The following is a 26,429-nucleotide window of genomic DNA, read 5'->3' as shown; positions in this document are numbered from 1 at the left end:
AATATCTTAGAAAAATTTACTTGCTGTAACATAATATTTGGTTTTGGAGCCTAACAGGGAATAATAACAAAAAAATATTGGATAGTGAGAGTATCAGTGTTTCTACAACTCCAAAAAAGAATAGAGGCCCTAACCAGAAGATTCTGAGCTACTTGATATACGCATTCCAACAGCAGAAAATACAGCGGTCTTTGTTTAAGACCTAGGTGGGGAACGTCCAGCCCGAGGGCCATATAAAGCCTATGAAATCATTTGGTCTGGCCCTGCCAAGGCAACCACAGGCAGAACTCAAAAGTCAATAAATCTAGGAGCTTTTTTCATAGCAACATAAATTATATTAAGTGAATCATAACAATAACATAAATTCTGAGGGACAAGCAAGGAATGTCCATTACAGAATAGACAAGACACATACGAGTACATGACAGAATAGACATGTATGCTTCTCGTGAGCTGCCCGTAGCCTGTCTGCCTGTATTGCGGTGACTCAGAGGACAGTCAGTGCCAGGTAGGCTGGGAGTGTACACATTGTGAGTGTTCACACACTGGCGAAACTACGGCAATCCGGTGATGATGAGACAAGATGCGAAAAGACGTTGATGACCTTGCCTCTGACGAATGACGACGTTGTTGTCGACTTCTTTGTCAACACAGATGATATTTCCAATCCAACCTTTATCCACATGTCCACAATCAACAATCCTCACAAAAACTGAATCTTAGATGAAGATTAAGGAAATTACAGTACACAAAAAAGACTTCAAGAGTCAGTGATAAGAATGTTGGCCCTGGCTGGTTTGGCTCAGCGGTTGGAGCCTCGGCCTGTGGACCAGTGAGTCACTGGTTCAGTTCTGGTCAAGGGCACGTAACTCAGTTGTGGTTCATCCCGGGCCCTGGTCGGGGTGGTGCGGGAGGCAGCTAATCAGTGTGTCTCTCTTACATCAGCATCTCTCTCTCTCTCCCTCCCTCTCGCTCTATCTGATGATAAGTGGAAAAATATCCTCAGGTGAGGATTAAAAAAAAAAAATGTTGGACATCTTCCAAATCCAAGATGCAGGATTTTAACAGCAACAAAAGCAAAATAATCATGTCGTTGGCAACACACACACTGGATACTTATTAAAACATAAGTGGTATGAGCCCTGGCCGGTTTGGCTCCGGTTTGGCTCAGCGGTTGGAGGGTCAGCCTGCAGTCCAGAGAGACTCGGGTTCGGTTCCCGCTAAGGGCATGTACCTCAGTTGCAGTTTGTCCCCGGCCCTGGTTGGGTCGTGCGGGTAGCAACCACTCAATGTATCCCTTTCACGTCGATGTTTCTCTCTCTCTCTCTCCCTCCTACTCTATCTGAACAAAATATGGAAAAATGTCCTTGTGTGAGGATTAAAAAAAAAAACGTAAGTGGTGTGACATCCTACAAATGGCGACTACAAAGAAAAGTTGATGCAGTGTTGATCTTTCCAAGAGAAATGAACAAATTATTATTTTTTTGTTGCAGTCAAAGGCAAACCTGTGTACCTAGTTTGTAGTGATGCATTAGCAGTCATGTAAAAAGCCAAACTAAAAAGACTATACTTTCAGGGATCATTTCTATAGTTTGTTACTAGAGAAGTTTCTGATTGTGTAGAACACCCGAAACCACAAGGAAGAGATACAGCATTCTCTTCTGAGCATGAAGCCAGCTCTTGGTGTTGTTTCAGTAACTGCCATTTGCCACTAATGATTGTTCTTTTTTCTCTCCTTGGAGAGAATGAGAGGGAGAGAATGCGGTCTGAGTGGAGGAAAAAAAAAGCCAATCTAGAGCATCATTATAGCTCAAAACATTCTAAACTCAGTGAATTGGGAGGCCAAATGTGTCTGGATAAAATCAATGCTCTTCAGCAGAGTTTGGAATCACAGCTGCTTTCACTAGGCCTCGTTGTGACAAAGACGTTATTCAGACAAGTTATACAGTAAGCAAGCTAATCACGAAGCTGAGGCCCCATGTAGAGGGAAAGTTTGTGAAAGAGTGCATGGTGGCTGCTGCGGAGTTGTTAGCACCAAAGTAAAATTGTTTCCGAGTGTTAGTTTGTCTTGGATAACAATCTCAGATTAAATTACTGACTTAGCTCAAGTATTGAAAAAAAACACGGAGGAATGCTGCAGGAAATTTCTAATTTTTCTCTCTGGCTTGTGACGAGGCAATGGCCATAACAAATACTGCCCAACTGGCCATTTTTGTTCATGCAATAACTGCAGAGTTTGACACGAGAGAGGAACTGCTGTCACTGGAAGCCACCCATGGGCATTACAAGAGATAAGGGCTTGTTTGAGAGACTTGTTTTATCCATGAAAAACCTTGAGCTAACATTTGAAAAGTTAAATGGTCTTACTACATACAGATAAAGCTCCAGCCATGGCTGGCTCGGAAAAAAAGGGTTAATTGCATTTGTCAAGAAAGAACTGAATCGTCTCAGTCTTGAGCCAAGTGATTTAATTAAATGCCACTGCATTATAGACCAAAAAACTCTCTGCACAGTCATTGTGGCTCAACAGTAGTGTCATGTATCAATTTTGTCAAAAGCAGAGGTTTTAACAGCCACTAGTTTAAGGATTTACTAAATGACCTTGACACTGAGTACGGTGATCTTGTTTATCACTGTGAAGTGTGGTGGCTGAGTCGTGGGAACACGCTCAAGAGGTTTTACCAACTGTGAGATGAAGTCAAGCAGTTCATGGAGATGAAGAGAAAACCTGTCAAGGAACTCAGTGATAGCAAGTGGCTATGTGATTTAGTGTTCATGGTGGGCATTACCAAGTACCTCTCAGAGCTGAACGTCAAGCTGCAGGGCCCCGACCACCTTCTCAGCTCCCTGCTTTCAAACGTGAAATCATCTGAAGCTAAATCAAGGCAGTGGAAAGTGTAACTTGAAAGGAATAACAAGGTGCATTTCCCCACTCTCAGATCAATCATGCTTCATTAAAGTAATAACCTTATTTTCATTCATCCCTGGCCCTGGTCAGGTCGTATGGGAGGCAACCAGTCAATGAGGCTCTATTATGTTGATATTTCTCTCTGTCTCTCTCTCTCCCTCCCTCCCACTCTATCTGACAATAAGTAGAAAAATATCCTCAGGTGAGAAATAAAATAAATAAATAAATAAAGTAGTAATCTTAACCTTAACTACAAAGCACACTGCCAAAACAACTTCCCCATGTGTCACCTCACGTAATAAATATGGACCTCGAGGTATAAGAGACGAGTATATCACCCCACTGGCTTCCACAGGGGATGAGCCATAGGCATCCAAGCACCTCCGAAATTTAGAAGGACAAAAGCCTTGAATATGCTGGTGAATGTGGGAAACTAATTGAAGCATTTAATGAAAGATTCAAGGATGTGAAAAGTAAACAAATGAAATTGAACATCTTTGCTACACAGTTCAATGTGGAACAAGCTGATGTGCCTGATAACCTACAACATGAAATCATTCAGCTGCAAAGAGATGATAAGCTGAAAGCCTTATCAGTACAACAACCTCCCACTGCTTGAGTTCTATAAATGTTATATAAGTATAAGCAATGATGAATTTCCCACTTTGAGGAGACATGCATTGAAATATGCATCTGTGTTCAGAACAACTTACTGCTTCAAGGAGTTCTTTTCAAAACTTACCATCACTAAGAGTCGACTATGCTCCAGACTGACCGACACAACCTGGAAAAGCAGTTGCTAGTAGCAATATCATCAGTACCAGCTAACATCACTCACCTCACTAAAGAGAAGCAGTTCCAGCCATCACATTAGGGGTGAGTTAATTAAATGTATGACCAAATATAGCAGGCTAATTTTTAACTTGATAATTTTGTATGGTCCATGAATGATGTTATAAATATCCAAATGGCCCTGGGCAGAAAAAAAGGTTTCCCACCCCTAGTTTAGACTCTGTTCAGTAAGAAATTGTCTGATTTTAGTCTGATATCCCAACTAGGTTTTCCAGAAACAACTCAAGTGTTCCAGTCCATTTGGTATTTATATTTCTCTAAGTAAATTAGTATGATAGCATTCTGATTTATATATCAGTGTCTTGTGAATTTGGTTATGAACTCATCATTCCTGAAGCATTAATATATTCAAATTTCAGTAACTGGAAAGCTAAGGAGCTAAGATATCACTAAACTATAGCCCCTTGATAAAAGACTTCCCAAAATACCAAATCTTGCTTGTCCTTATACTACAAACATTCTACCTTTAGAAGTAATCAAAACAAAGTATGTATTTCCAAGATGTATTATCAGATCAATCATGCTTCATTAAACTAGTAACCTTAAATACCAAGCACACTGCCAAAACAACTTCCCCATGTGTCACCTCATCTAATAAATATGGACCTCCAGGTATAGGAGACCAGTATATCACCCCAATGGTTTCCACAGGGGATGAGCCATAGGCATCCAAGCACCTCCCAACTTTAAAGTTAACTTAAAAGAAGGCTTAATGTGATACTTTTGAAAAAATATATATACATACTGTTCCAACCAATCAAATCTAGTCAGCAAGCAAGCCTATAAATGTTTGTCTTCCGCATTTTATTTTACATTCAAAAGAACCACATGCAATAGTTGATAGATATCTTATAGGAAAAAGAAAAATATCATCATATGTCAGGCTATACTCTTTCTAAATGTAAAATATTAATCACATACCTCTATTTTTTTTTTTATCCTCACCCAAGGACATTTTTTTGTTTTTTGTTCAGATAGAGTGGGAGGGAGAGAGAGGAAGAGAGAGAGAGAGAGAAACATCGACATGAAAGGAACACATCGAGTGGTTGCCACCCGCACAACCCAACCAGGGCTGGGGACAAACTGCATCCGAGGTACATGCCCTTAGAGGGAACGAACCCGGGTCTCTCTGGACCACAGGCCGATCCTCTAACTGCTGAGCCAAACCAGCCAGGGCCACATACCTCTATTAATACATCAGCCAGTTCAGCATGAACTTTAGTCTGTAGAGATGTTCTAGCCACATCTAAGAGGATGTCTCTTTTCATCTCTTTTTTAATTTTAACTTCTTCCAAAACTTCAAGTGCTTTTTTCTTTGCAGTTTCAAATCCATCAGCTATTATTCTAGGGTGCAGGCCCTATTAAAACAACATAAAATGATAAATTATAAAGTAAGTCATCTAAAGTAAAAGTAACCACCCTTTCCTATTAGTAGGTATGTCTAAAAAAAGTACTATTACTCACATTAATTTCACTCAATATAAGAATATATATATAATTTATCAAAGTAATTTTCAGTGCTTCACATTTAAAACAGTCTCAAACCTACAAAACAACTCTTAGTACAAAAACTACAAAAGTCCTTTTTGCTATTTTTTTTTCTTTATTGATTTTAGAGAGAGAGGGAGAGAGAGACAGAAACATCGATGAGAGAGAACACTGATTGGCTGCCTCCTGCATGCCCCCGACTGGGGATTTGGCCCACAAGCTGGGCATGTGCCCTGACCAGGAATCGAACCGGCGACCTCTTGGTGCATAGGTTGATGCTCAACAACTGAGCCGGGCTCCTTTTTATTTCTGAAAATTATGACACATTATTATCATGTGGTGCTCTTCTGAATGGGCACAAAAGAAGTCCTTTTCATGCAGAGGAAAAGAATCAGCACTGATTTGGAGAAAAGTGGCAGACAGACACCAACTTCATTAAATGTTCAAAATTAATAGCACAGTAGTGGGACAAACAGACCTCATGTCCCTCATGATAAGACACATTAAGAACACTACAGTACTTCTATTGTATTCCTGCCAAAAGTTTATAACCTGAGTCTAATCTGAGGAACCTGACAAATCCACATTGAGGGACCTTCTATAAAATAACTGGCCTGTACTCTAAAAATAACAAATCATGAAATACAAATGATGGCTCAGGAACTATTCCAGCTTAAAGGAAACTAAAGACACATGACAGCTGAATGTAATGCATAAACCTGGATTTTCTTCTGCTATAAAGAACACTATTAGGACAAGTGATGAAATTTGAATAAAATCTGTGTATGTGTTAGTGTTAATATTAATTTCCTGGTTTTGATCACTAGACTGAATTATATAAGAGAATTCCCTAGTTTTAAGAAATATACACTTAAATATTTACATCATCGTTATCTGCAACTTATTCTCATACCATTCAGAGAAAAATATGTATATTATTACATAAATACACATATATACATTTATTTATTTATTTATATGAGAGAGAAATGTTATTCTTTGGAATATTCTTGCAACTTTTCTACAGGTCTGACATTATAACAAAATATTTTTTAATAGTATTATTTATTCTGAAAAATAATACACAAACTTATGAAAGCTGGAACTAGGTCTAATTTATTCCCTTCCTCCATTCCTTTATATCAGTCCTATAACAATTTCCAAAAGTTGACATTTATTGAGCATTTGTGTCAGGCACTATTCTATTTTTTTTTTTTTTTTTTTATCCTCACCCGAGGATATTTTTCCATTTTTGTACAGATAGAGTGGGAGGGAGAGAGAGGAAGGGAGAGAGAGAGAGAAACATCGATGTGAAAGGGACACATCGAGTGGCTGCCACCCACACAACCAACCAGGGCCGGGAACAAACTGCAACCGAAGTACGTGCCCTTAGCGGGAACCGAACCCGGGTCTCTCCGGACCGCAGGCTGACGCTCTAACCGCTGAGCCAAACTGGCCAGGGCCAGGCACTATTCTAAAGAGCTTTACGAGTATTATTTAATTTAGTCCTCTGGACATGATGAAATGGGAGTTGTTGTTATTCCTGTTTCACAGATGAGGAAAGTGGGGCTTAAAGAGATAATATAATTTGCCTTAGATCAGCAGGCAAATAAGTGGTGGAACCAGAATTTTAACTCACAGGCCTGACTCCAAAGCCTGTTAACCATTTTCAAAACATTTTCCCTGTCTAGGACCTCACATTTCCTCACCCAAACTACTCTGACATCCTCCAGTCTTTTGACTCCCTTAAAACTGTGCCCCAAATATTTAAAATGCAAATCTGACCATTATCACTCATTAGTATGTTAATATGAATAGTATTATACTATTCGCCTTCCACGAGCTGGCTCCCACCTACTTCTCCAGCCTATTCACTACTATCCACATCATCTGAAACTCCACCAACACTAAACTTCTTATGGCTCTACACACATATTGTGTTGCTTCTCTTCTCTTGTACTTTTGCTCGTGGTGTTCCTTCTGCCTGGAATGCCATTCTCCTTACCCCTCACTCTTTCATCTGGCTCACTCCTTCTCATTCTTAAGATTTAGCCCAGGCTGTGTTTCTTCCAGAAAGTGCTTCCTGACTATCTCAGGCTAGTTTAGGACATCCCTCCATCAGTGTTTATAGTATACCCTGTGCCTCGCTCTATCACTGTACGGCAGTTTCATAATTATGTCAATGTCTGACAGCATCTCCTCCTTCCCAAACTTCTTTCTTTCTAACCCAACCATAATTTTGTTTAGGTGTATCCCTCTTCCTCCAGTGCTTCAGAGGAGGCTGACCCTAGTTCAAAGGATGGGTCCTGATTAGATTAAGTCAATTCCTTAAAAACCGTTATTGGTTTGGGATGACATAAGACCAAAGTTGGCCCAATCATACAAAGGAAGGACTTATATTTCACAGTTGGGTAAATGGTATTCCCTTGCTCTCTCCTGCTGAGTGTTACTAAGGGAAGCAGGTAGGCCTGATATCCTCTGACAGTCGGTCTTACAGTCAGGATGAAAATAAGCCTTATGATGAAACAGCAGAAGGGCTAAGAGACAGAAAGGACCTTGGTACTTGATAACTGACTGAATTTTTTAATCAACTAACCCTGGAAGCCTGCTTTATCTCTCTATGTTCTATTATGGGAGATCATTTCTTTATTGTATAAGTGACTTTTAGTAAAGTTTCTACTGCTAACAGCCAAAAGCATCCTTATGAGATAAGTTGCAGGTACTGAATTAATAAATAATTCCCTATACTAAATTAAACACAAAAAAATGTAATACTTTTAGCACTTTGACCAGGTTATGCTTTGCTGAAATGGTCCTTGAAAGAGAGAAAAATTCAAATACTTAAATAGAGAAGACAGATAAGTAATGCCAAGAAAAAAAATACAGATTGAACATAAGCAGAGGTAGAAATGTCTATAATCACTTCAATGGTTAGTGAATGGAGGAGTCTGACTAGAGTAGATAGTTTATAAAAGGGAAAGAAAACTAGAAAGGTAAGTAAATTCACAATGTGGAAGCCTTCAATAATTTTTCTCCAGAAGTAAAGCCTCTTCAATAAATGGTGTTGGGAAAACTGGAAAGCCACATGCAAAAGAATGAAATGAGACTTCTATTTGCCACCATACACAACATTTAATCAAAATGGATTAAACACTTAAATATAAGATCTAAAACAATAAAACACACAGAAGAAAACATAGGTACTAAACTTACAGACCTTGGTCTAGAGAGGTTTTTATGAACCTGATCCCAAAGGCAAGGCAAGTAAAAGCAAAAATAAATAAATGGGACTACATCAAACTAAAAAGCTTCTGCACAGGAAAAGAAACCAATCAATCAATAAAACAAAAAGGCAACTAACCGAACGGGAGAAGATATTTGCAAACAATGCTCCGATTAGGGGTTAATACCCAAAATATATAAAGAACTCATACAACTCAACAACAACAAAACAATCCAATTAAAAATGGCCAGAGGATCTGAACAGACACTTTTTCCAAGAAGACATACAAATGGCCAACGAATATATGAAAAGATGCTCAACTTTGCTAGCTATAAGGAAATTGCAAATCAAAACCTGAGATACTACCTCATACCTATTAGAATGGTTATTATCAATAAAATAAAGAATAACAAATGTTGGAGATGTGGAAAAAAAGGAACCCTTGTTCATTGCTGGTGAGAATGTGAACTGGTATTGCCACTTTGGAAAGCAATATGAAGTTTCCTCGAAAAATTAAGAACAGATCTACCATATGACCCAGCAATTCCTCTTCTGGATTATCTACCCCCCAAAAAAATGTGAAAACATTTATTCGTAAAGATATATGTACCCCTAAGTTCACTGCGGCATTTATCACAGTATCGAAGACATGAAAACAACCTAAGTGTCCTTCAATGGATAACTGGATAAAGAATACTACTTAGGCATAAGATAAAATACTGCCATTTCCAACAACATAGATGGATCTTGAGAGTATCATGCTAAGCAAAATATATCAAGAAAAAGACAAGAACCATATGATTTCACTCATATAAAACAAAAAGCAACAAACAAATAAACAAACTCATAGACACAGATAACAGTATGGTGGTTAACAGAGGGAAATGAGGGTGGGGAGAAGATAAAGAGGGTAAAGGGGTGCCAAATACATGGTGACAGAAGGAGACTAGACTATGGGTGCTGAGCACACAATGTAATAGACAGATGATGTATTATAGAATTGTACACTTGTATACTAATAATTAATGTATTCGCCAATGTCACCTCAATAAGTTTAATTTTAAAAATAATAAGTTTAATCCAGTTATTTTTTTGAAAACAACAATTTTGTTTCAACTTTATCAGTCATGTTTTCTTTCTTAGGCCATTAATCATGGGTACATGGCTAATTTTTCACCTTTTTAAATATCTTAAATTTTTTATTTTGAAAAGAGATATATAATTCCAGTAAAAGGCATTGTTTTGAAAAAAAAAGTTCATTATTATTTTCATTTATAATTGTCCAAATTTATCTTCATAAATATTAACCTTTGCCCTCCAAAATTAAACCATTTTAATAGTGTAAAAAAAAGTTTCCATTCAAAATAAAGTACCACATAAATGTGAATTCTATGAAATTATAATACCTCAGAAATGTAAAAATCAGCTTGTCTTAGTAACTCCCCAATAATTAGAATATTTGAAGTAGTACCATCTCCTGTAATGTCATCCTGGGCTGTTGCTACTTTTGCTATCAAGGAAGCTGTTGGGTGTTGAATTTGCTGAAAAAAGCAAGCAAAAGATTTAAAGAGAGAGAATGAAATAAAAAAAATAGTCCACCAAAAACAAGATAACCTAAGCGTCAATAGTAAAATCAATAAATGAGATCAGCCCTGGCCGGTTTGGCTCAGTGGTTGGAGCGTCAGCCTGCGGACCAGAGAGTCCCAGGTTCGGTTCCCGCTAGGGGCACGTAACAAAAAAAAAAAAGGAAGAAAGAAATGAGATCAACTTCATTCTACAAGTTTACAAGTTTTGCATTATCAATACTTAATAAATGTCAAGATCAAAAGTTATGAGAACTAATGAGATCTGAACATTTTATAACACAGTCTGTGCTTCAGAATGCAATGACATTTCCAAAATTAGATTAAATCCTTCACTCTCAAAAATGAATATATTTACTAAAATTGCAAAGGATTTTACTTTTCCATGATCACAAAGAACATAATGCAGTGCCTTTAAAAGATGCAACTAATTTGGAAGCATCCCTAAGATTCTACTTCGACTATACAAAGATTTGCAAACAGCCATAAAACATTTTTTACTGAGGTTTAATCAAACAAGTACAGGGGTGGACAAAAATAGGTTTACAGTTACATTGTGACATTCTTTTGAGTTAAAGCTACTGTAATAATCATAACCTGTAGGTCTTTTTCCACATGAATTGTAAATCTACTTTTGCTCACCCCTGTATATCTCATAATTGCAATATTTAGCTGACAGCCTTGGTTTCAAGACATATAAACTGTATTATGCTCTCAATTAAGGCTCATTAAGCTTTATTAAAGTCAGCAGCATCAGCTCACCATCTCATGAAGGAGCACATTGCCATCTTTGGTGAGTTTGATATCACCTGCACCAGAAACAAGCCTGTTGAAAACAGTGATGTTATTAACTTCATATAGTAAGAGTCAAGCAAGATACAGTGCTTGCCACTCCATTATCCTTATTAGAGGGAACTGGGCTTGGGAAACTTCCATCATACCACAGTAAAAACCCCATTTGCAGCCCACAGAATCACTTTCTCCAGATGGGCTGCTATGGCCCATTCCCGACAGACAATTTACAAGTTAAAGGAAGTGTAGTTGGTGAGTTATGAGAGTGGTTTGGTCAGGAAGAGTACTTGGAAGTCTACAAGCCACACGTTTGTGAATTTCTTGCAGGTTTTTTATTTTAGTGAAATGTTACCATTCATTCAATTTAGTTTCTTCCATCTTCCCTCACTTTATTTGATCATCTAATTCTTTCTATTCTACAAGCTAAAAGCCTCTTCAAACTACTCCTTCCTCTCCATTTCCACTGTCATCATCTGTAGTCTGGACTATTTAGCCTCCACATTATCTCTGAATTTTAATCCACCCTCCTCCATTTATCTTTCTCTAAAGCAGTAAGAGTTCACTGATCAAAAATCTTTTAATGGTTTTCATATTCTCCATCACTTTCAAGGTAAAATCCAAACTATTTAGCAATGACACAGTTGACCCTTCCCAATCTGGCTCCTATCTATTTTAAATGTCTCATATACTGAATGAAATTTTGTGGGCAAATCTTGTGGTTCCCTTAATACATCACGTTTTGTTTTGTTTCTGTTGCATTCACACCATCTGGCTTTCTTGTTCCTGAATTGCTCTATCTAGAAGACCTTTACCCACTGCTCCAACTGGTGAACTCTCTCGCCTTTCTAGACTGATCAAAAATCACCTGTTAACACCCTGGCCGTTAGAGGCTCAGCCTTCGACCAAAGGGTCTCAGGTTTAATTCCTGATCAAGGACGGTGCTGGAGGAAACCGGTCTCTGTGACATCAACTTTCTCTCTCCCTTCCTCCCTCCCTTCCCCTCTATCTAAAAATCAGTGGAGCCCTCCAGTGTGGCTCTGGGTGAGCGCTGACCCACGCACCAACACGCACCAAGAGGTCGCTGGTTGGATTCCCTTCTGGGACACATGCCGGGTTGTGGGCCAATCCCCAGTGGGGGGCGTGCAGGAGGCGGCCAATCCATGTTCTCTCTCATCCATGTTCCTCTCTCTCTAAAATCAATGAAGAAAACAAAATTTAAATAAAAATCAATGGAAAACTATCCTTGGGTGAAGATTAACAAACTAACAAAAAAGCCACCTGTTCAGTCTTTTCCTGCTCCCTTCTCCTATCAACAATCAGTGCCTTTCCTCGGATAACAATATATTCTACACACTTTCATACTGCCTATGAGCCTTACAGTTGGTGGGACAGGGAACCACAACTTCCCGGTGGGACCATTTCCTCGGGAGGCTCTCCTCCTCCCCGCCAGGCTAGCGGTGACCTGGGGCAGGAGTGAGAATCAGGGCAGGCCCACAAGGGGGTTCACGTGGCTCCAACAAGGTTGCCTCACAGAGCGCCCCACATCCAACAAACCCCCGGCGCCCTAACCGCCGCTCCAACCGCCGTCTCACATTTTCATGGTGCCCTTAGGACCCAAGTTGGTCCGCAGCACATCCTGAAGCCCTCGGGCGGCGCATATATTGACCGCCAAGGCCGCCTGGGCCCGCGCCACCTCGGCCTTGGAGTTGACCGCCTTAATCGCAGCCATAGCGGGGCGGTTAGGGGACCACCCGACTCGCCAAAGCAGCCAGAGCCGCGATTCTGAAGTAAAACGCGGGGCGAGGCCCGCCGGAGCCTCAGCCAATCCGCGCCCGGGAAGGAAGTGACGCCATCGGGCTTCGCCGAAACGGAAGCCAGAATCGCCTTGGGTCGGGTCGCAAAGATGGCGTCCTCCGCCTCGGCTCGGCCTTCGTCCGGAAAGCGAGTGGTGAGTCAAGATGAACTGCGGCGGTTGATGAAGGAGAAGCAGCGTCTGAGCACCAACAGGAAACGCATAGAATCTCCATTTGCGAAGTACAACCGTTTGGGGCAGCTGAGTTGTGCCCTGTGTAACACCCCGGTGAAGAGCGAGCTCCTGTGGCAGACTCACGTCCTGGGAAAGCAGCACCGCGAGAAAGTGGCCGAGCTGAAAGGCGCGAAGGAAGCCAGCCAGGGGCCGTCCGCCAGCGCAGTGCCTCAGTCGGCCAAGAGGAAGGCGCCGGACGCAGACAGCCACGATGCCAAAAGAGCGAAGGCGCCCCAGGTGCCTCAGGTGCAGCCTTCCACGTCCGCCGTGCTCACCAGCGTCGACAAAGCAGGAAAGGAGTCCACCAGAGCGACCCTCGGTAAGGCTCCAGGACTCGGTTTACTCCCCGATTATGAAGATGAGGAAGAGGAGGAGGAGGAGGGAGGAGAAAGACCAGAGGGAGACGCCAGCAGGCAGCCGCCCGATCCACCGGGCAAGGAACACTCACTGTCGTCCTCGCGGGAGGCAACAAGTAGTGTGCTGCCAGGCGATTTCTCGAATACAAACCCTCCCAAGGCCCCTTTAGTTCCTCACTCAGGGTCCATTGAGAAAGCAGAAATACATGAGAAAATAGTGGAAAGGAGAGAAAACACTGCGGAAGCATTACCGGAAGGCTTTTTTGACGACCCTGAGATAGATGCGAGGGTACGAAAGGTTGATGCCCCAAAGGATCAGATGGACAAAGAGTGGGACGAATTTCAAAAAGCCATGAGACAGGTCAACACTATTTCCGAAGCCATAGTTGCTGAAGAGGATGAGGAGGGACGGTTGGACCGGCAGATTGGGGAGATTGATGAGCAGATAGAGTGTTACCGTCGGGTGGAAAATCTGCGGAACCGCCAGGATGAAATAAAAAATAAGCTTAAAGAGGTCCTGACGATAAAGGAACTGCAGAAAAAGGAAGAGGAGAATGTTGACAGCGACGATGAGGGAGAACTGCAGGATTTGTTGTCTCAGGATTGGAGGGTGAAAGGGGCTTTGTTATAGGGTTTCGAGGACCCAATGTTTCTAATACCCGGCCATTGTATTAAAAAGTGCTGTCTCTCCATATGATACAGGTTACTCCATATCTGGAGGTTTGATAACCTGACTAGGTTGTTGCAGTACAATATGAGCCTGTGAAAATAGCACTTTGGAAAATCGGTGTAAAATATTTTTTAAGTATTACATACTAAAATACCAACTTTTTCACACTTTACGGATTTAAATGTATAATTTGAAGTTGGAAAATCTGTAAGCTGTAAATATTGTACAGAGTTAAATATATATATTTACTTAAGTAATTCTGTTTTCAGACTTACAAATTAATAGAAGACCAACAGACAGGCTTTAAGATGAATACCAAGTGTGTTGAGATGTATATGCCTTTTTCTTTTCTGACCCCCTAGATCAAACTCAAGAGGGTGGGGGAACTTTGGGTTTTTGTTTTTAAGAACACTACTCACAGATTTGTAAGCCATTCAGAATTAATCGGTTCTCTGTATTCTGTTTGTTTCAAACACATGTTGGAGAACATGTTGAAAAATATATGCCAAACATGACCAGCCTCCTTAACCCAAAGTTTCTCTCTCGATTAAAATAATGATTCTTGGATGTAGGTGCACATGACGATCACCTGTGAAGCTTTTGAAACGATGCACGTCAGTTAGAGCATCGGCCAGTGGACTAGAGAGTCCTGAGTTCAGTTTCCGCTCAGGGCATATACCTTGGTTGCAGTTTGTCCCCAGCCCGGTTAGGGTTGTGTGGGTGGCAACCAGTTGATGTCTCTCTCACATCGATGTTTCTCTCTCTCTCTTTCCCCCTCTCCCCCTCCCGCTCTATCTGAAGATAAATGCAAAAAACGTCCTCGGGTGAGGATTAAAAATTTTTAAAAAGATACACGTGAATGACCTTTGAAGTTTTTTTTAATTCATGTGCTCACGACCTACTATTAGATTTAATAAATCTGGAGTGGGGTCCTGGCATCTGAATTAGTGAGCTTCCCAGGTTATTCTAATTACACCAGAGTTGATGAGCCACTGCCCTAAATCCAAAACCCATTTATATTTTTTCCAAGATTTTATTTATTTATTTATTTATTTATTTATTTATTTATTTATTTATGGTATGTGCCCCTAGTGGGAACCAAACCCAGGACTCTCTGGTCCGCAGGCTGATGCTCTAACTGCTGAGCCAAACCGGCCAGGGCACCAAGCTTTTTTTTTAATGACACATTGTATACGTTTATTGTCTATTGTATAAAAGAAATACTACCTTTTATTTATGTACCTTCCAGTCTTAAATTTTATTACATTTTCTGGCAAATTAGGGGTCAGAGTAACTGGTTCTGACTATTGTAGGAAGGATATACAGTGAATCCTCACTTAACATCATTGACAGGTTCTTGGAACTGCAGCAAAATTACTTACAATGAAACCAATTTTACCATAGGTAATTGATATAAATTACCTATGTTAAATGTCATAGTTAAATTCCTATGACATTTCACCTTTATAATGAAAGGATGTTGAACAAGCAAAACAATGTTATTTGAGGACCTGCTGTATAAGTTTTCTCCAGGAGTAACAATTGGCTTGTGCTATTCATTGTTAGTCTAAATCATTCCTTCTCCCTTTGGACATAGTGTATTCAAATAGGAAAAAGGAATTAGAAGTATTCTTGAGATAGAAATGCATACAGCATTATTCAAATAAAAGTGAGGAGTAATAATAATAACCAAGGCTTATATAGTTTCTACAATATAGGTGAGGCAGGATTCTAAGTGCTTTACATAAACTCAGTCTAGTTTCCCTAAAGCCCAGATTTTATGGAGGAGAGTACCAAGAGAGAAGGTTTGAAAAACCTTGAATGCTAGATGAAAGAATTCTTCCTGTAGGTAATGAGGGAAAAGTGGAAGCTTTTTGTTTGTTTTAAATAACACAAAGAACACTATACCTTTATTTATTTATTTAATCCTCACTCAAGGACATTTTTCCATTTTTTGTTCAGATAGAGCGGGAGGGAGAGAGAGGAAGAGAGAGAGAAACATCGACGTGAAGGGACACATCGAGTGGCTGCCACCCGCACGACCAACCAGGGCCGGGGACAAACTGCAACCGAGGTACATGCCCTTAGCAGGAACCGAACCCGGGTCTCTCTGGACCACAGGCCATGCTCCAACCGCTGAGCCAAACCGGCCAGGGCTATTTATTTATTTATTAATCTTCACCTGAGGATATTTTTCCTTTTTAAGATAGAGTGGAAGGGAGGGAGGGGAGGAGGGAGAAACATCAATTGGTTGCCTCCTGCATGACCCAATTGACCTGGGGGTCAAACCTGCAGCCCGGTACGTGCCCTTGACGGAATCAAACCTGACACCCTCTCAGTCCATGGGCCGACACTAACCACTGAGCAAACCAGCCAGGGCAAAAGTAGAAGTTTTTTAGCAAAAAATTGTATCCGGTAACAGCTGTTATGGAAGATTACTTTAGTTGTAGTATACACTATATTACTGCATATAGTAGGGAATTAGGGAATATATATTCTATATAGAATGGAATGAACAAGGATAGGGGAAAAGGAAGCTGGTAGACTACTAGGTAACTAGATTTTAAAAGCAGGGTAACCAAGACTTTGATAGGTATGGATTGAGAGGGGGAATAGAATTGAAAGAATTTCACAGGAAGAGCTAACATTTTAATTTTTTTTTGTTGTTGTCCTCACCCAAGGACATTTTTGCATTTATCTTCAGATAGAGCAGGAGGGAGAAAAGGAGGAAGAGAGAGAAAAACATCAATGTGAGAGAGACATATCAACTGGTTGCCATCCACACAATCCCAACTGAGGCCGGGAACAAACTGCAACTGAGGTACGTGCCCCTAGTGGGAACCGAACCCGGGACTCTCTGGACCGCAGGACGCTCTAACTGCTGAGCCAAACTGGCCAGGGCAGGAAGAGTTAACATTTTAGTGCCTGAAAGTGGAAGAAAAGCAGGAGAGAGAGAGAATTGAAGGGTTTTATTTTAGTGTGGATGCCTAGAAGAAGTTACCTAACACTTACTGAGAATATTAATTATCTTGCTGCCTTTGGCAGAAAGTCTATTTTCTTGAGCTGACAGCTGATTGGTGATAGCAACTTTAGTTTGATAACATAGAAGGGGCATGCCTGCCTCATCTGTATGAAAGAAACCACACTAAGATTTTTCTATCATTCATTGCTTATTATGTCAGAAGATAAAGTACAAAGATGGGCTTGAATGGTTGGTCCAGTTCTATGTTGGCTTAAGAGGCAAGGCTAGCGACCTAGAGGAACACTGTCCATTTAAAAATACTATGCAAGCCACATACATTTTTTAAATTTTCTAGTAGCCACGTAAAAAAGTAAAAAATGTGCAATTATTTTCTAATGAATTTAATCCAATATATCCAAAATATTGATGTTTCAATGTGTAATCGGTATTTAAATATTAGTGAAATACTTTATATTTGGAGGTTCTACATTTTTGAAACCTTGCGTGTCTCTAACAGTACATCTCAGTTTAGAATGGCCACATTTCAAGTACTCACTGGCCAGCCATATGTAACTAAATGGCTACCATAAAGGACAGTGCAGATTTAAAGAGAAAGGTATACAGGTGGAAAATAAAACATGCTCAGAAGGTAGTGGGCAGAACAATTTAACTAGAGCAGTGTCCATTCCTGACAAAAGGGCAATTATTAGAAAGGTAGATTATGAACCATTGTGGAGGATCTCAACTACCATCTAAACTTGCTCTAAGTTAACAATTGAGTATTCTTGAGGTTATTGAGTCCTCAACTCTAACAGTTAAAGAAGAGCTCAAATACTGCCAGATATGTAACTACATACATAAATCCCATTGAGTTTTTAAGTCCAAAAAGCTCTCAAAATCTGCACCCAATCCCTGACCAAAGTCGTGAATCCTTCTTAGATCTGAGATCCAAATAAACAGCTACAGCAGTTAGTGGATCCTCCACCCATCAGAGAACTCCTTTATACCTCTTGGAACTGGGTCAAATAGGTTTTGGCATTAGACTGACCACCACCAATGTTCCCAGATTGTAAGAATTAGTCCCAAGGGCCCTGGCCGGTTTGGCTCAGCGGTTAGAGCGTCGGCCTGCGGTCCAGAGAGACCCGGGTTCGGTTCCCGCTAAGGGCATGTACCTCGGTTGCAGTTTGTCCCCGGCCCTGGTCGGTCGTGCGGGTGGCAGCCACTCGATGTGTTCCTTTCACGTCGATGTTTCTCTCTCTCTCTGTTCCTCTCTCTCTCTCCCACTCTACCTGAACAAAAAATGGAAAAATGTCCTCGGGTGAGGATTAAAAAAAAAAAAAAAAAGAATTAGTCCCAAGGATTTCTTCCAGTCTCTCGTTCTCTTTAGAGAAGCCCATAATTCAGCCAACAATATATTGGGATTACTGTCAATGCTACAAAAGTAACTTCACCTACTTACCAATTAAATACAGTTCCTCTAACTTGGAGAAGAAAAATGCTGATTTTCTAACTAGCCTTCAAATGTACATTTGCTGCCCAGTGCCTTACAATCTACAAAATGCTTTCACATTATATTTCATTTAATGATAGAAGTAATGACTACTTTTTACATCCCAGGAAACAATAAGAGGCTGTGGAATTAAAATTGCTGGGAAAAGAATATAATTAAGGCCTAAAACCTTTTTTTCAAAAATATGTTTTTATTGATTTTTTTTGTTTGTTTAAAGAAAGAAAAAGGGAGAGGCAGAAACATCGAAGTGAGAACATCAACCAGCTGCCCCCTGCATGCCCCTTACCGGGGACGAGCCCAAAACCCAGGCATGTGCTCTGAGCGGGAATTAAACCAGGACCTCTCAGTCCATGGGATAACACTCAATCCTCTGAGCCACACCATCTAGGCTAGACCTAAAACCTTTCATAGTAACAATCACTAGGTTAGTATGGAGTAACAGAAAGAGCAAGGGAATTGGCAAGAGAAAACAAGCCACGGGTTCCCATTCTATCTCAATGACTAGGGAAAGTCACCTCTGAACTTGAGTTTGCTTTACTGTAAAGAGATGATTCCTCACAGGGTATGGTGAGAGTCAAATGACATGTGTAGCTCTAGCCCAACCAGTGTAGCTCAGTGGTTCAGCATCGACCCATGCACCAAGAGGTCACCAGTTCAATTCCCAGTCAGGGCACATGCCCAGGTTGTTGGCCCAATCCCCAGTGGAGGCATGCAGGAGGTGGCCAATTGATGTTGTCTCTCATCTATGTTTCTCTCTCCATCTCCCTCTCTCCCTTCCTCTCTCTCTAAAATCAATAAAGGAAAAAAAAATTATTTATTTTTATTTATTTATTTTTTGATATTTTGTTCAGATAGAGTGGGAGGGGGAGAGAGAGAGAAACATCAATGTGAAAGGGACACCTCGAGTGGTTGCCACCCACACGACCCAACCAGGGCCGGGGATAAACTGCAACCGAGGTACATGCCCTTAGCGGGAACCAAATCCCGGTCTCTCCAGACCGCAGGCCAATGCTCTAACCGCTGAGCCAAACTGGCCAGGGCAAAGGGGAAAAAAATTTTTTTTAAAATAAAGTAAGTGCTATAAAAATATTTCTACTAATAGCATCTGGTCTTTCCCTGCCCCATGCTACTAACTTCCTAACTTGATTGAAGGCCAATAATTCAATGCCCCTTAACTTCCTCTTTAAAATGAAGGAATTAGCCGTGCCAGTTTGGCTCAGCGGTTCAAGCGTTAGCCTGCGGTCCAGAGAGACCCGGGTTCAGTTCCTGCTAAGGGTATGTACCTCGGTTGCAGTTTGTCCCCAGCCCTGGATGGGTCGTGCGGGTGGCAACCACTCAATGTGTCCCTTTCATGTCGATGTTTTTCTCTCTCCCTCCCACTCTATCTGAACAAAAAATGGAAAAATGTCCTCGGGTGAGGATAAAAAATAAAATGAGGGAATTAGAACAGATGATTTTTTTTCCTTGAGATTTTTAACTCCAAATCCTTAATTTTGCCATGAGTCAAGTGGCATCACACCCTCTAAATATTTTTAAAGTTGCCTTTCTGCAGACAGAGATGGCTGAAGTATTGTTGCTTTTGCTTGCAAGGTTTGCTCAGGAAAATCCCAGTTGTCTTATTATGAATAGTGCCCACTGTCACTCTCAATACTGTCCCTTTGGAGAGAAAGAGAGAAACTCACCTACCTAAAAGTTTGATATGAGAAAAAAAACCACTGGTAAGCCTTAATGGAAAGAGTATGTTTTCTGTTGATGATGCACCAATTGGCTACTCGGCTGGATATTGGGGGTGTGGGGGTAGAATTGAGTAAATATATGGGTAGGAATGGTGGCTAGAAAGATGACCTTAGATTGCTTTTATTTATTTATTTATTTTATTTTATTTTATTTTTTTATCCTCACCCGAGGACATTTTTCCATTCTTTGTACAGATAGAGTGGGAGGGAGAGAGAGGAAGAGACAGAGAGAGAGAAACATCGACGTGAAGGGACACATCGAGTGGCTGCCACCGCACGACCAACCAGGGCCGGGGACAAACTGCAACCGAGGTACGTGCCCTTAGCGGGAACCGAACCCGGGTCTCTCCGGACCGCAGGCCGACGCTCTAACCGCTGAGCCAAACTGGCCAGGGCTAGATTGCTTTTAAATACTAATAGTCTAGTAGCCTGTATGATACCAGGGATTTAGAAGCTTTAAATTCAAACGGGGGAAAAAATTCCAAAACCACATTCTATTTTCTATCTACCTTTCCTCCCTCAGTGATCTCATCTATACCCATGGGTTTAAATATATACTGATAACTCCCAATTTATATCCCCAGACTTGACCTTATTCCTGGGTGTCATCCTTCATTCTCTTTTCTTAGTCCCCAAATATAATGCATCACTTAAGTCCTGGTTGCTCTACCTCTAAATATGCCCAGAATCTGTCCACTCCTTGTCTCCACTGGTCCTAGCCACCAACATCTCTTGCATTAATTGTGTTATTTCTCCCTCCCTCACCACAATTTGTTACCAACAAAGTAGTCAAAGTGATCTTTTAAATATTTACATCAGCCTGGCCTGTGTGGCTCAGTGGTCAAGCATCAACCCATGCACCAAGAGGTCACTGGTTCGATTCCCTGTCAGGAATTCCTGGGTTGGGGACTCAATCCCTAGTAGGGGGCGTGCAGGAGGCAGCAGATCAGTGTTTCTTTCTCTCCCTCCTTTCCTCTGTCTAAAGATCAATAAAAAATGTGTTTAAAAAAATAAACAAAGCCCTGGCCGGTTTGGCTCAGCGGTGAGAGCGTCGGCCTGCGGTCCTGAGAGACCCGGGTTCGGTTCCCGCTAAGGGCGCGTACCTCGGTTGCAGTTTGTCCCCAGCCCTGGTCGGTTGTGCGGGTGGCAGCCACTCGATGTGTTCCTTTCACGCCGATGTTTCTCTCTCTCTCTCTCTCTCTCTCTGTTCCTCTCTCTCCCTCCCACTCTACCTGAACAAAAAATGGAAAAATGTCCTCCGGTGAGGATAAAAAAATAAATAAACAAAAATTTAGATCCACTGTTACTTAAAACCCTTCATTATATTCTTCCATCACACTTGGGGGGGGGGGATTCACGCCCTATTAAGCCTCCTTGGCACTCAGCAATCATTAGTTTAAATGTCTACTACTTATGAACTGATGATCACACTCCCATTAAAGGATAGGAGGGGACAGGAGAGTGTAACTGCTCTGTTAAAACTAATTATTGTCTGTCTGGTGTGGCTCAGTGGTTGAGCGTTGACCCATGCACCAAGAGGTCGCCGGTTTGATTCCTGGTCAGGGCACATGCCCAGGTTGTGGGCCCCATCCCCAGTGGGGGGCATGCAGGAGGCAGCCAATCGATGTTCTCTGTCATCAATGTTTCTATCTCTCTTCTCACTTCCTCCCTCTCTAAAATCAATAAAAAAAGGGGAAAAAAATTTTTTTAAACCTAATTATTATTTAGGAATAGTGGCCTGGGTGGCCAAGGTTTTTTTGCTTTGTTTTGTTTGTTTTTAGTTTTCAAGAGCAATTGCAAATCAAGATTATTTTTAGTAAAATCTCAAATACCCTGTGGGCTGAATGTGATGCATGAGTCCCTACTGTGTACTGTCTTCCAACTTCATCTGCTCTACTCCTCCTTCACTCTCACTAAGCTAACTTTTTACTCCTGAAACGTGCCACTTCAGGACCTGTGCCTGTGTTTCCCTCTGCTGGGAACCTGACTTCAAAGAGCATGGCAGTCTTCTCATCACTCATTTCTCATCATTAATGTCCCTTTTTCATATGACATCAACACCTCCTTCCCACCTCCTGTCGCTCTCACATTATTCTATGAATTCATTAAACTTATCACTATCTTACATTAGCTTGTTCATTTGTTCATAAACTATGTTTCTCCCCACCAGAATGTAAACTTCACAAGGGTAGGGAGCTTGTATGTCTTGTTCACAAACTAAAATAATACCAGGTACATAACAGAGCTCAGTAAATATCTGTTAAATGAATAATAACCACCTAGCAGAAGGTTAATATTAATAGAAAAGTGGTAAAAAGATCAACCTGCCTCTTGAAAGTCGGAACCAGAACAAAAGTTCATTGAACAGCTTAAAGGGCTTAAAAAATCTTTTCATGCCATGTGTTTCCCTTCTCTGGCACAGGAAGCCCTGACCCATTCTGAGGGAAGAAGCACAGGAGGCACACACACCAGGCTCTAAAGTGTAATGAGCCCCCTCAGCATCTAGCAGCTAACAAGAATTCTCCATGTCACCAAACAAGCAGAGGGCAGTCCGGATCGCCTAGAGGCCTCTTACGTGGAGAAAAGGAGGAATAAAGTGAAACAGTGGCAGAGTGAGGTCAAAGAGTCAGCAAGTACACATTGCCTCCCAGCTGCTCTCAGCCCTCAGTCCCCTTCTCTGCCATCACCATTTTGTTTGGCTCGTTTCGCCTGTCACTTGGCAGTCAAAGCTATTTCAGAGTGAGTCTTTGCATTCAGCCGTCCTTCAGTGAAAGCACTGCAAGTCTAGAGGAGGAAAGGAGTTCCATCTGGCTGCACCTCCGTTTTACTAACAGCACTTGGCAGGCTACAAGCACACTGGGGAGCCAGCAGTCACCTTTAGGGGAGTTCAGAAGACCACACTGATTGGGTGGTTGATGGTGGTTACCGTTTTCCGTGTGTGTGTGTGTTGTTCTACCAAGTGTGGTTATAAGAGTATGTACCAGCCCGGCTGGTGTAGCTCAGTGGTTGAGCATCGGCCCATGCACTGGGAGGTTGCTGGTTCGATTCCCGGTGAGGGCACATGCCCAGGTTATGTGTCATCCCCAGTGCGGGGGCATGCAGGAGGAAGCCACTTGATGTTCTCTCTCATCGATGTTTCTATCTCTCTCCCTCTCCTTTCCTCTCTCTCAAATCAATAGAGAGAGAGAGAGAGAGAGAGAGAGAGTATCCACCAAGTCAAGTTATTAGTTTATTAATAATAGTTACTATTTACTGGATTCCTACATGTGTCTGGCAATATGATAGGGCGTGACTTGCACCATCTCTGGTCCTCACAGCAGCCTTGTAAGGTATATAATGTCTTCATTTTACAGATGAGGAAACATGCTCAGAAGTGAAGGAATTTGCTCAAGGCAACAACCCCAAAGTCCCTACTATTACCCTCATCATTATTACTTAACAATACCTTATATTTTCAAGTCTCAACACCTCTAGATAGGTAAAATAATTATTATCACCTCCATTTTAGACATCTTGTCCAAGGTCACTCAGCAATTTCATTGCTAAAGTGGGACTAAGATGTAACTTGATTCCCAGTCCAATAGTCTCTCTACTATTTATTAATAAAATGTAGAGAATGGGAGAGGATCCCCCCAAATAGCAAGAATTAAAATGAGAGACGTTTACTGTCGAGCTTAAGGGTGCTGTTCAGAGACTCGCTGGGTTTGGAAGCCATTATTTTTTTAACTCTCTCTACACTGCCCTGCCTTCCCCCATTTCACCAGCAATAAATTTTATTCCTTAGTAGTCTCTGATGGAAGCAAAAATAATGACTCCATTTCCCAGACATCCCAACTGGGAAACAGTTACACTGTACCCTGTGGTTCAGCACATTTTAACTATGTGACTTTGGGTAAGTTACTTCATCCTTAATTTCCTCAACTACAAAACAGGGAGAGTAATAGTTTCTACCTTCCAGGATTACTGAAAGGATTAAATGAGTTAAATGTTTATGTGCTTTTAGTACAGATGCTCATCTATTGGTAGTTGGATAAATGAATGAAAATATGGTCCTACCTTCAAGAAAACTACAATTTGGTTGTGTATAAACAGTAAGAAATTGGGCAGGACCCAATTATTTATTATTATTAAATAAGGATGATGATGTCTAGAGTCCAACTTTTCTCACTCACTGACTATGTGGTGTCTACCTACTCAGTTTATTCTCTGAACCCTAATTTTACTCTCTCAAGGTATTACACTATCTGGGTACTCCCTAAGAACTCTCCCACCTGTGTGTCACTGTGAGACTGTGACTTACAATAAACGGAAACAAACCACCTGTATGTATATATTTTGGCCTTCCTCTGGTTTCTATCACACAGCTCCTAAAACCCTTGTAATTTCCTAAAAGATCAGAGTGGTAAGAGTGATAAAGGTGTCATTTGTTATTCAAAACAAGCCCCTTTCAGCCACAAAGGAGTTTACGTTAATGAGGTGGCATTTGGAAAGCCCCTAAGGATGGGTGCTGGTTGCCAGAGAAATCAACAGTTTGATAAGAGGTTAGAACTTTCAGCCCACCACCACCACCCTCTGGGAGGGAAGGGGGCTGGAGATTGAGTTCCATCACCAATGGCCGATGATTTAAACAAGCATGCAGGAGCCTGCTTAAAATCCCAAAAAGGTGGGGTCTGAGAGCTTCTGGGTTGGTGAACATGTGTAGGTGCTCTGCGCCCCTTCCCACATACCTTGCCATTTGCATCTCTTCCATCTGGCTATTCCTTCATTAGATCCTTTTATTTATTTATTTTTTAATCCTCACCTGAGGATATTTTCTGCATTGATTTTTAGAGAGAGTGAAAGGGAGGGAGGGAGACAGAGAAACGGCAACGTGAGAGAGACACATTGATTGGTTGCCTCCCATATGACCCTAACTAGGGCCAGGGGATCAAACCTGCAACCCAAGTACATGACTTAGACTGGGAATCCAACCCAGGATCTTTAGGTCTGCCAGGTGAGGCTCTAGCCACTGAGCCAAACCAGCCAGGGCCTAAGTTAGATCCTTTTATAATAAACTGGTAATCTAGTAAGTAAACTGTTTTCCTGACTTCTGTGAGCTTCTCTAGCAAATTAATGGAACCCGAGAAGGGGATTGTGGGAAGCTCTGATCTATAGCCATGAGTCAGGAGCATAAGTAACATCCTAGACTTGATTATCATCTGAAGTGGTGGGAAGGGGCAGCCTTGTGAAACTGAGTCCTCAACCTATGGAGCCTGACACTGACTCCAGGTAGATAATGTCAGAATTGAATGAAATTGTAGGACACTCAGCTTGTGTCACAGAATTGCTTGGTGCAGAAAGCCCACATGTCTGGTGTCAGAAGTTAAGTGATATTCAGAGAGAGCTGTGTGTAATAGAAATGGAAAAGAGAGTTTTTTTCCTTTACAATAACCAAGACCAAGAGAAGCTGAAGGCAGGAGAGGGCGAGCACACTGGGTTGCACAGTTGGAAGGTTTCAGTAAGAGGGCTTGGGTAGAAGCTCCCCGAGAAGGAGAAAAGAAGGGTAGGGCTCTTCTGGTATAACGGAAATGGCATGAGGAACAAGAGGGGAAGAAAGTGTTCAACCTAGCCTTCAACCTCTGCCACCATATCAGCTAGAAAACCAGCTGTTATCAGTGCTACCTATCAACCAGCCCAGAGTCCCATGGAAGAGACAGGACTGAAGTCTGCTTCTTGCAAGGGCAGGAACGCTTTATTTATTTATTTATTTATTTATTTATTTATTTATTTTATCTTCAGCCAAGGACATTTTTTTTTTTTTTTTTTGCATTTATCTTCAGATAGAGCAGGAGGGAGAGAGGGAGGAAGAGAGAGAGAAAGAGAAACATCAATGTGAGAGAGACATAGCGAGTGGTTGCCACCCACATGACCCAACCAGGGCTAGGGACAAACTGCAACCGAGGTACGTGCCCTTAGTGGGAACCGAACCTGGGACTCTCTGGTCCATGGGCCGATGCTCTAACCACTGAGCATATCGGCCAGGGCGGGTTAGTAACGTTTTATTTATTTATTTATTTATTTATTTATTTATTTTTTTTTTTTTTTTTTTTTATCCTCACCCGAGGACATTTTTTGTTCAGGTAGAGTGGGAGGGAGAGAGAGGAAGAGAGAGAGAGAGAGAGAGAAACATCGACGTGAAAGGGACACATCGAGTGGATGCCACCCGCACGACTGACCAGGGCCGGGGACAAACTGCAACCAAGGTACATGCCCTTAGCGGGAACCAAAGCCAGGTCTCTCGAGACCGCAGACTGATGCTCTAACCGCTGAGCCAAACTGGCCAG

General features: G+C 41.5%; 2 protein-coding genes and 1 non-coding gene across 3 annotated transcripts in view; 2 read left to right on the top strand and 1 right to left on the bottom strand.

Moving 5' to 3' along the window:
* CCT6B (chaperonin containing TCP1 subunit 6B) overlaps window positions 1–12,575 on the bottom strand; it is a 39,086-nt gene extending 26,511 nt beyond the window's left edge. The window contains exons 1-4 of the mRNA XM_036268481.1: window positions 12,439–12,575; window positions 10,817–10,880; window positions 9,878–10,012; window positions 4,945–5,118 (exon numbers count right to left, since the gene is read on the bottom strand). Of these exons, the coding sequence (XP_036124374.1) occupies window positions 4,945–5,118; window positions 9,878–10,012; window positions 10,817–10,880; window positions 12,439–12,575 (510 nt within the window). The remainder of the gene's footprint in view (window positions 1–4,944; window positions 5,119–9,877; window positions 10,013–10,816; window positions 10,881–12,438) is intronic.
* LOC118635188 lies at window positions 1,561–1,775 on the top strand. The gene has a single exon (XR_004960517.1). It is a non-coding gene; the product is annotated as a small nucleolar RNA U3 (small nucleolar RNA).
* Window positions 12,576–12,719: 144 nt separating the features above from the next.
* ZNF830 (zinc finger protein 830) lies at window positions 12,720–14,545 on the top strand. Its single transcript, XM_036268645.1, has one exon. It carries the CDS (start codon window positions 12,750–12,752, stop codon window positions 13,857–13,859), a length of 1,110 nt encoding a protein of 369 aa, XP_036124538.1. The 5' UTR covers window positions 12,720–12,749; the 3' UTR covers window positions 13,860–14,545.
* Window positions 14,546–26,429: the final 11,884 nt, after the last annotated feature.

Source organism: Molossus molossus, unplaced genomic scaffold (assembly GCF_014108415.1).
Source record: "Molossus molossus isolate mMolMol1 unplaced genomic scaffold, mMolMol1.p scaffold_m16_p_19, whole genome shotgun sequence".
Classification (NCBI taxonomy): domain Eukaryota; kingdom Metazoa; phylum Chordata; class Mammalia; order Chiroptera; family Molossidae; genus Molossus; species Molossus molossus.
This window is presented reverse-complemented; position numbering and strand designations above follow the sequence as displayed.

Coding starts and splice junctions, on each gene's coding strand:
- ZNF830 (XM_036268645.1), top strand. CDS start 12,750: ATGGCGTCCTCCGCCTCGGCTCGGCCTTCGTCCGGAAAGCGAGTGGTG.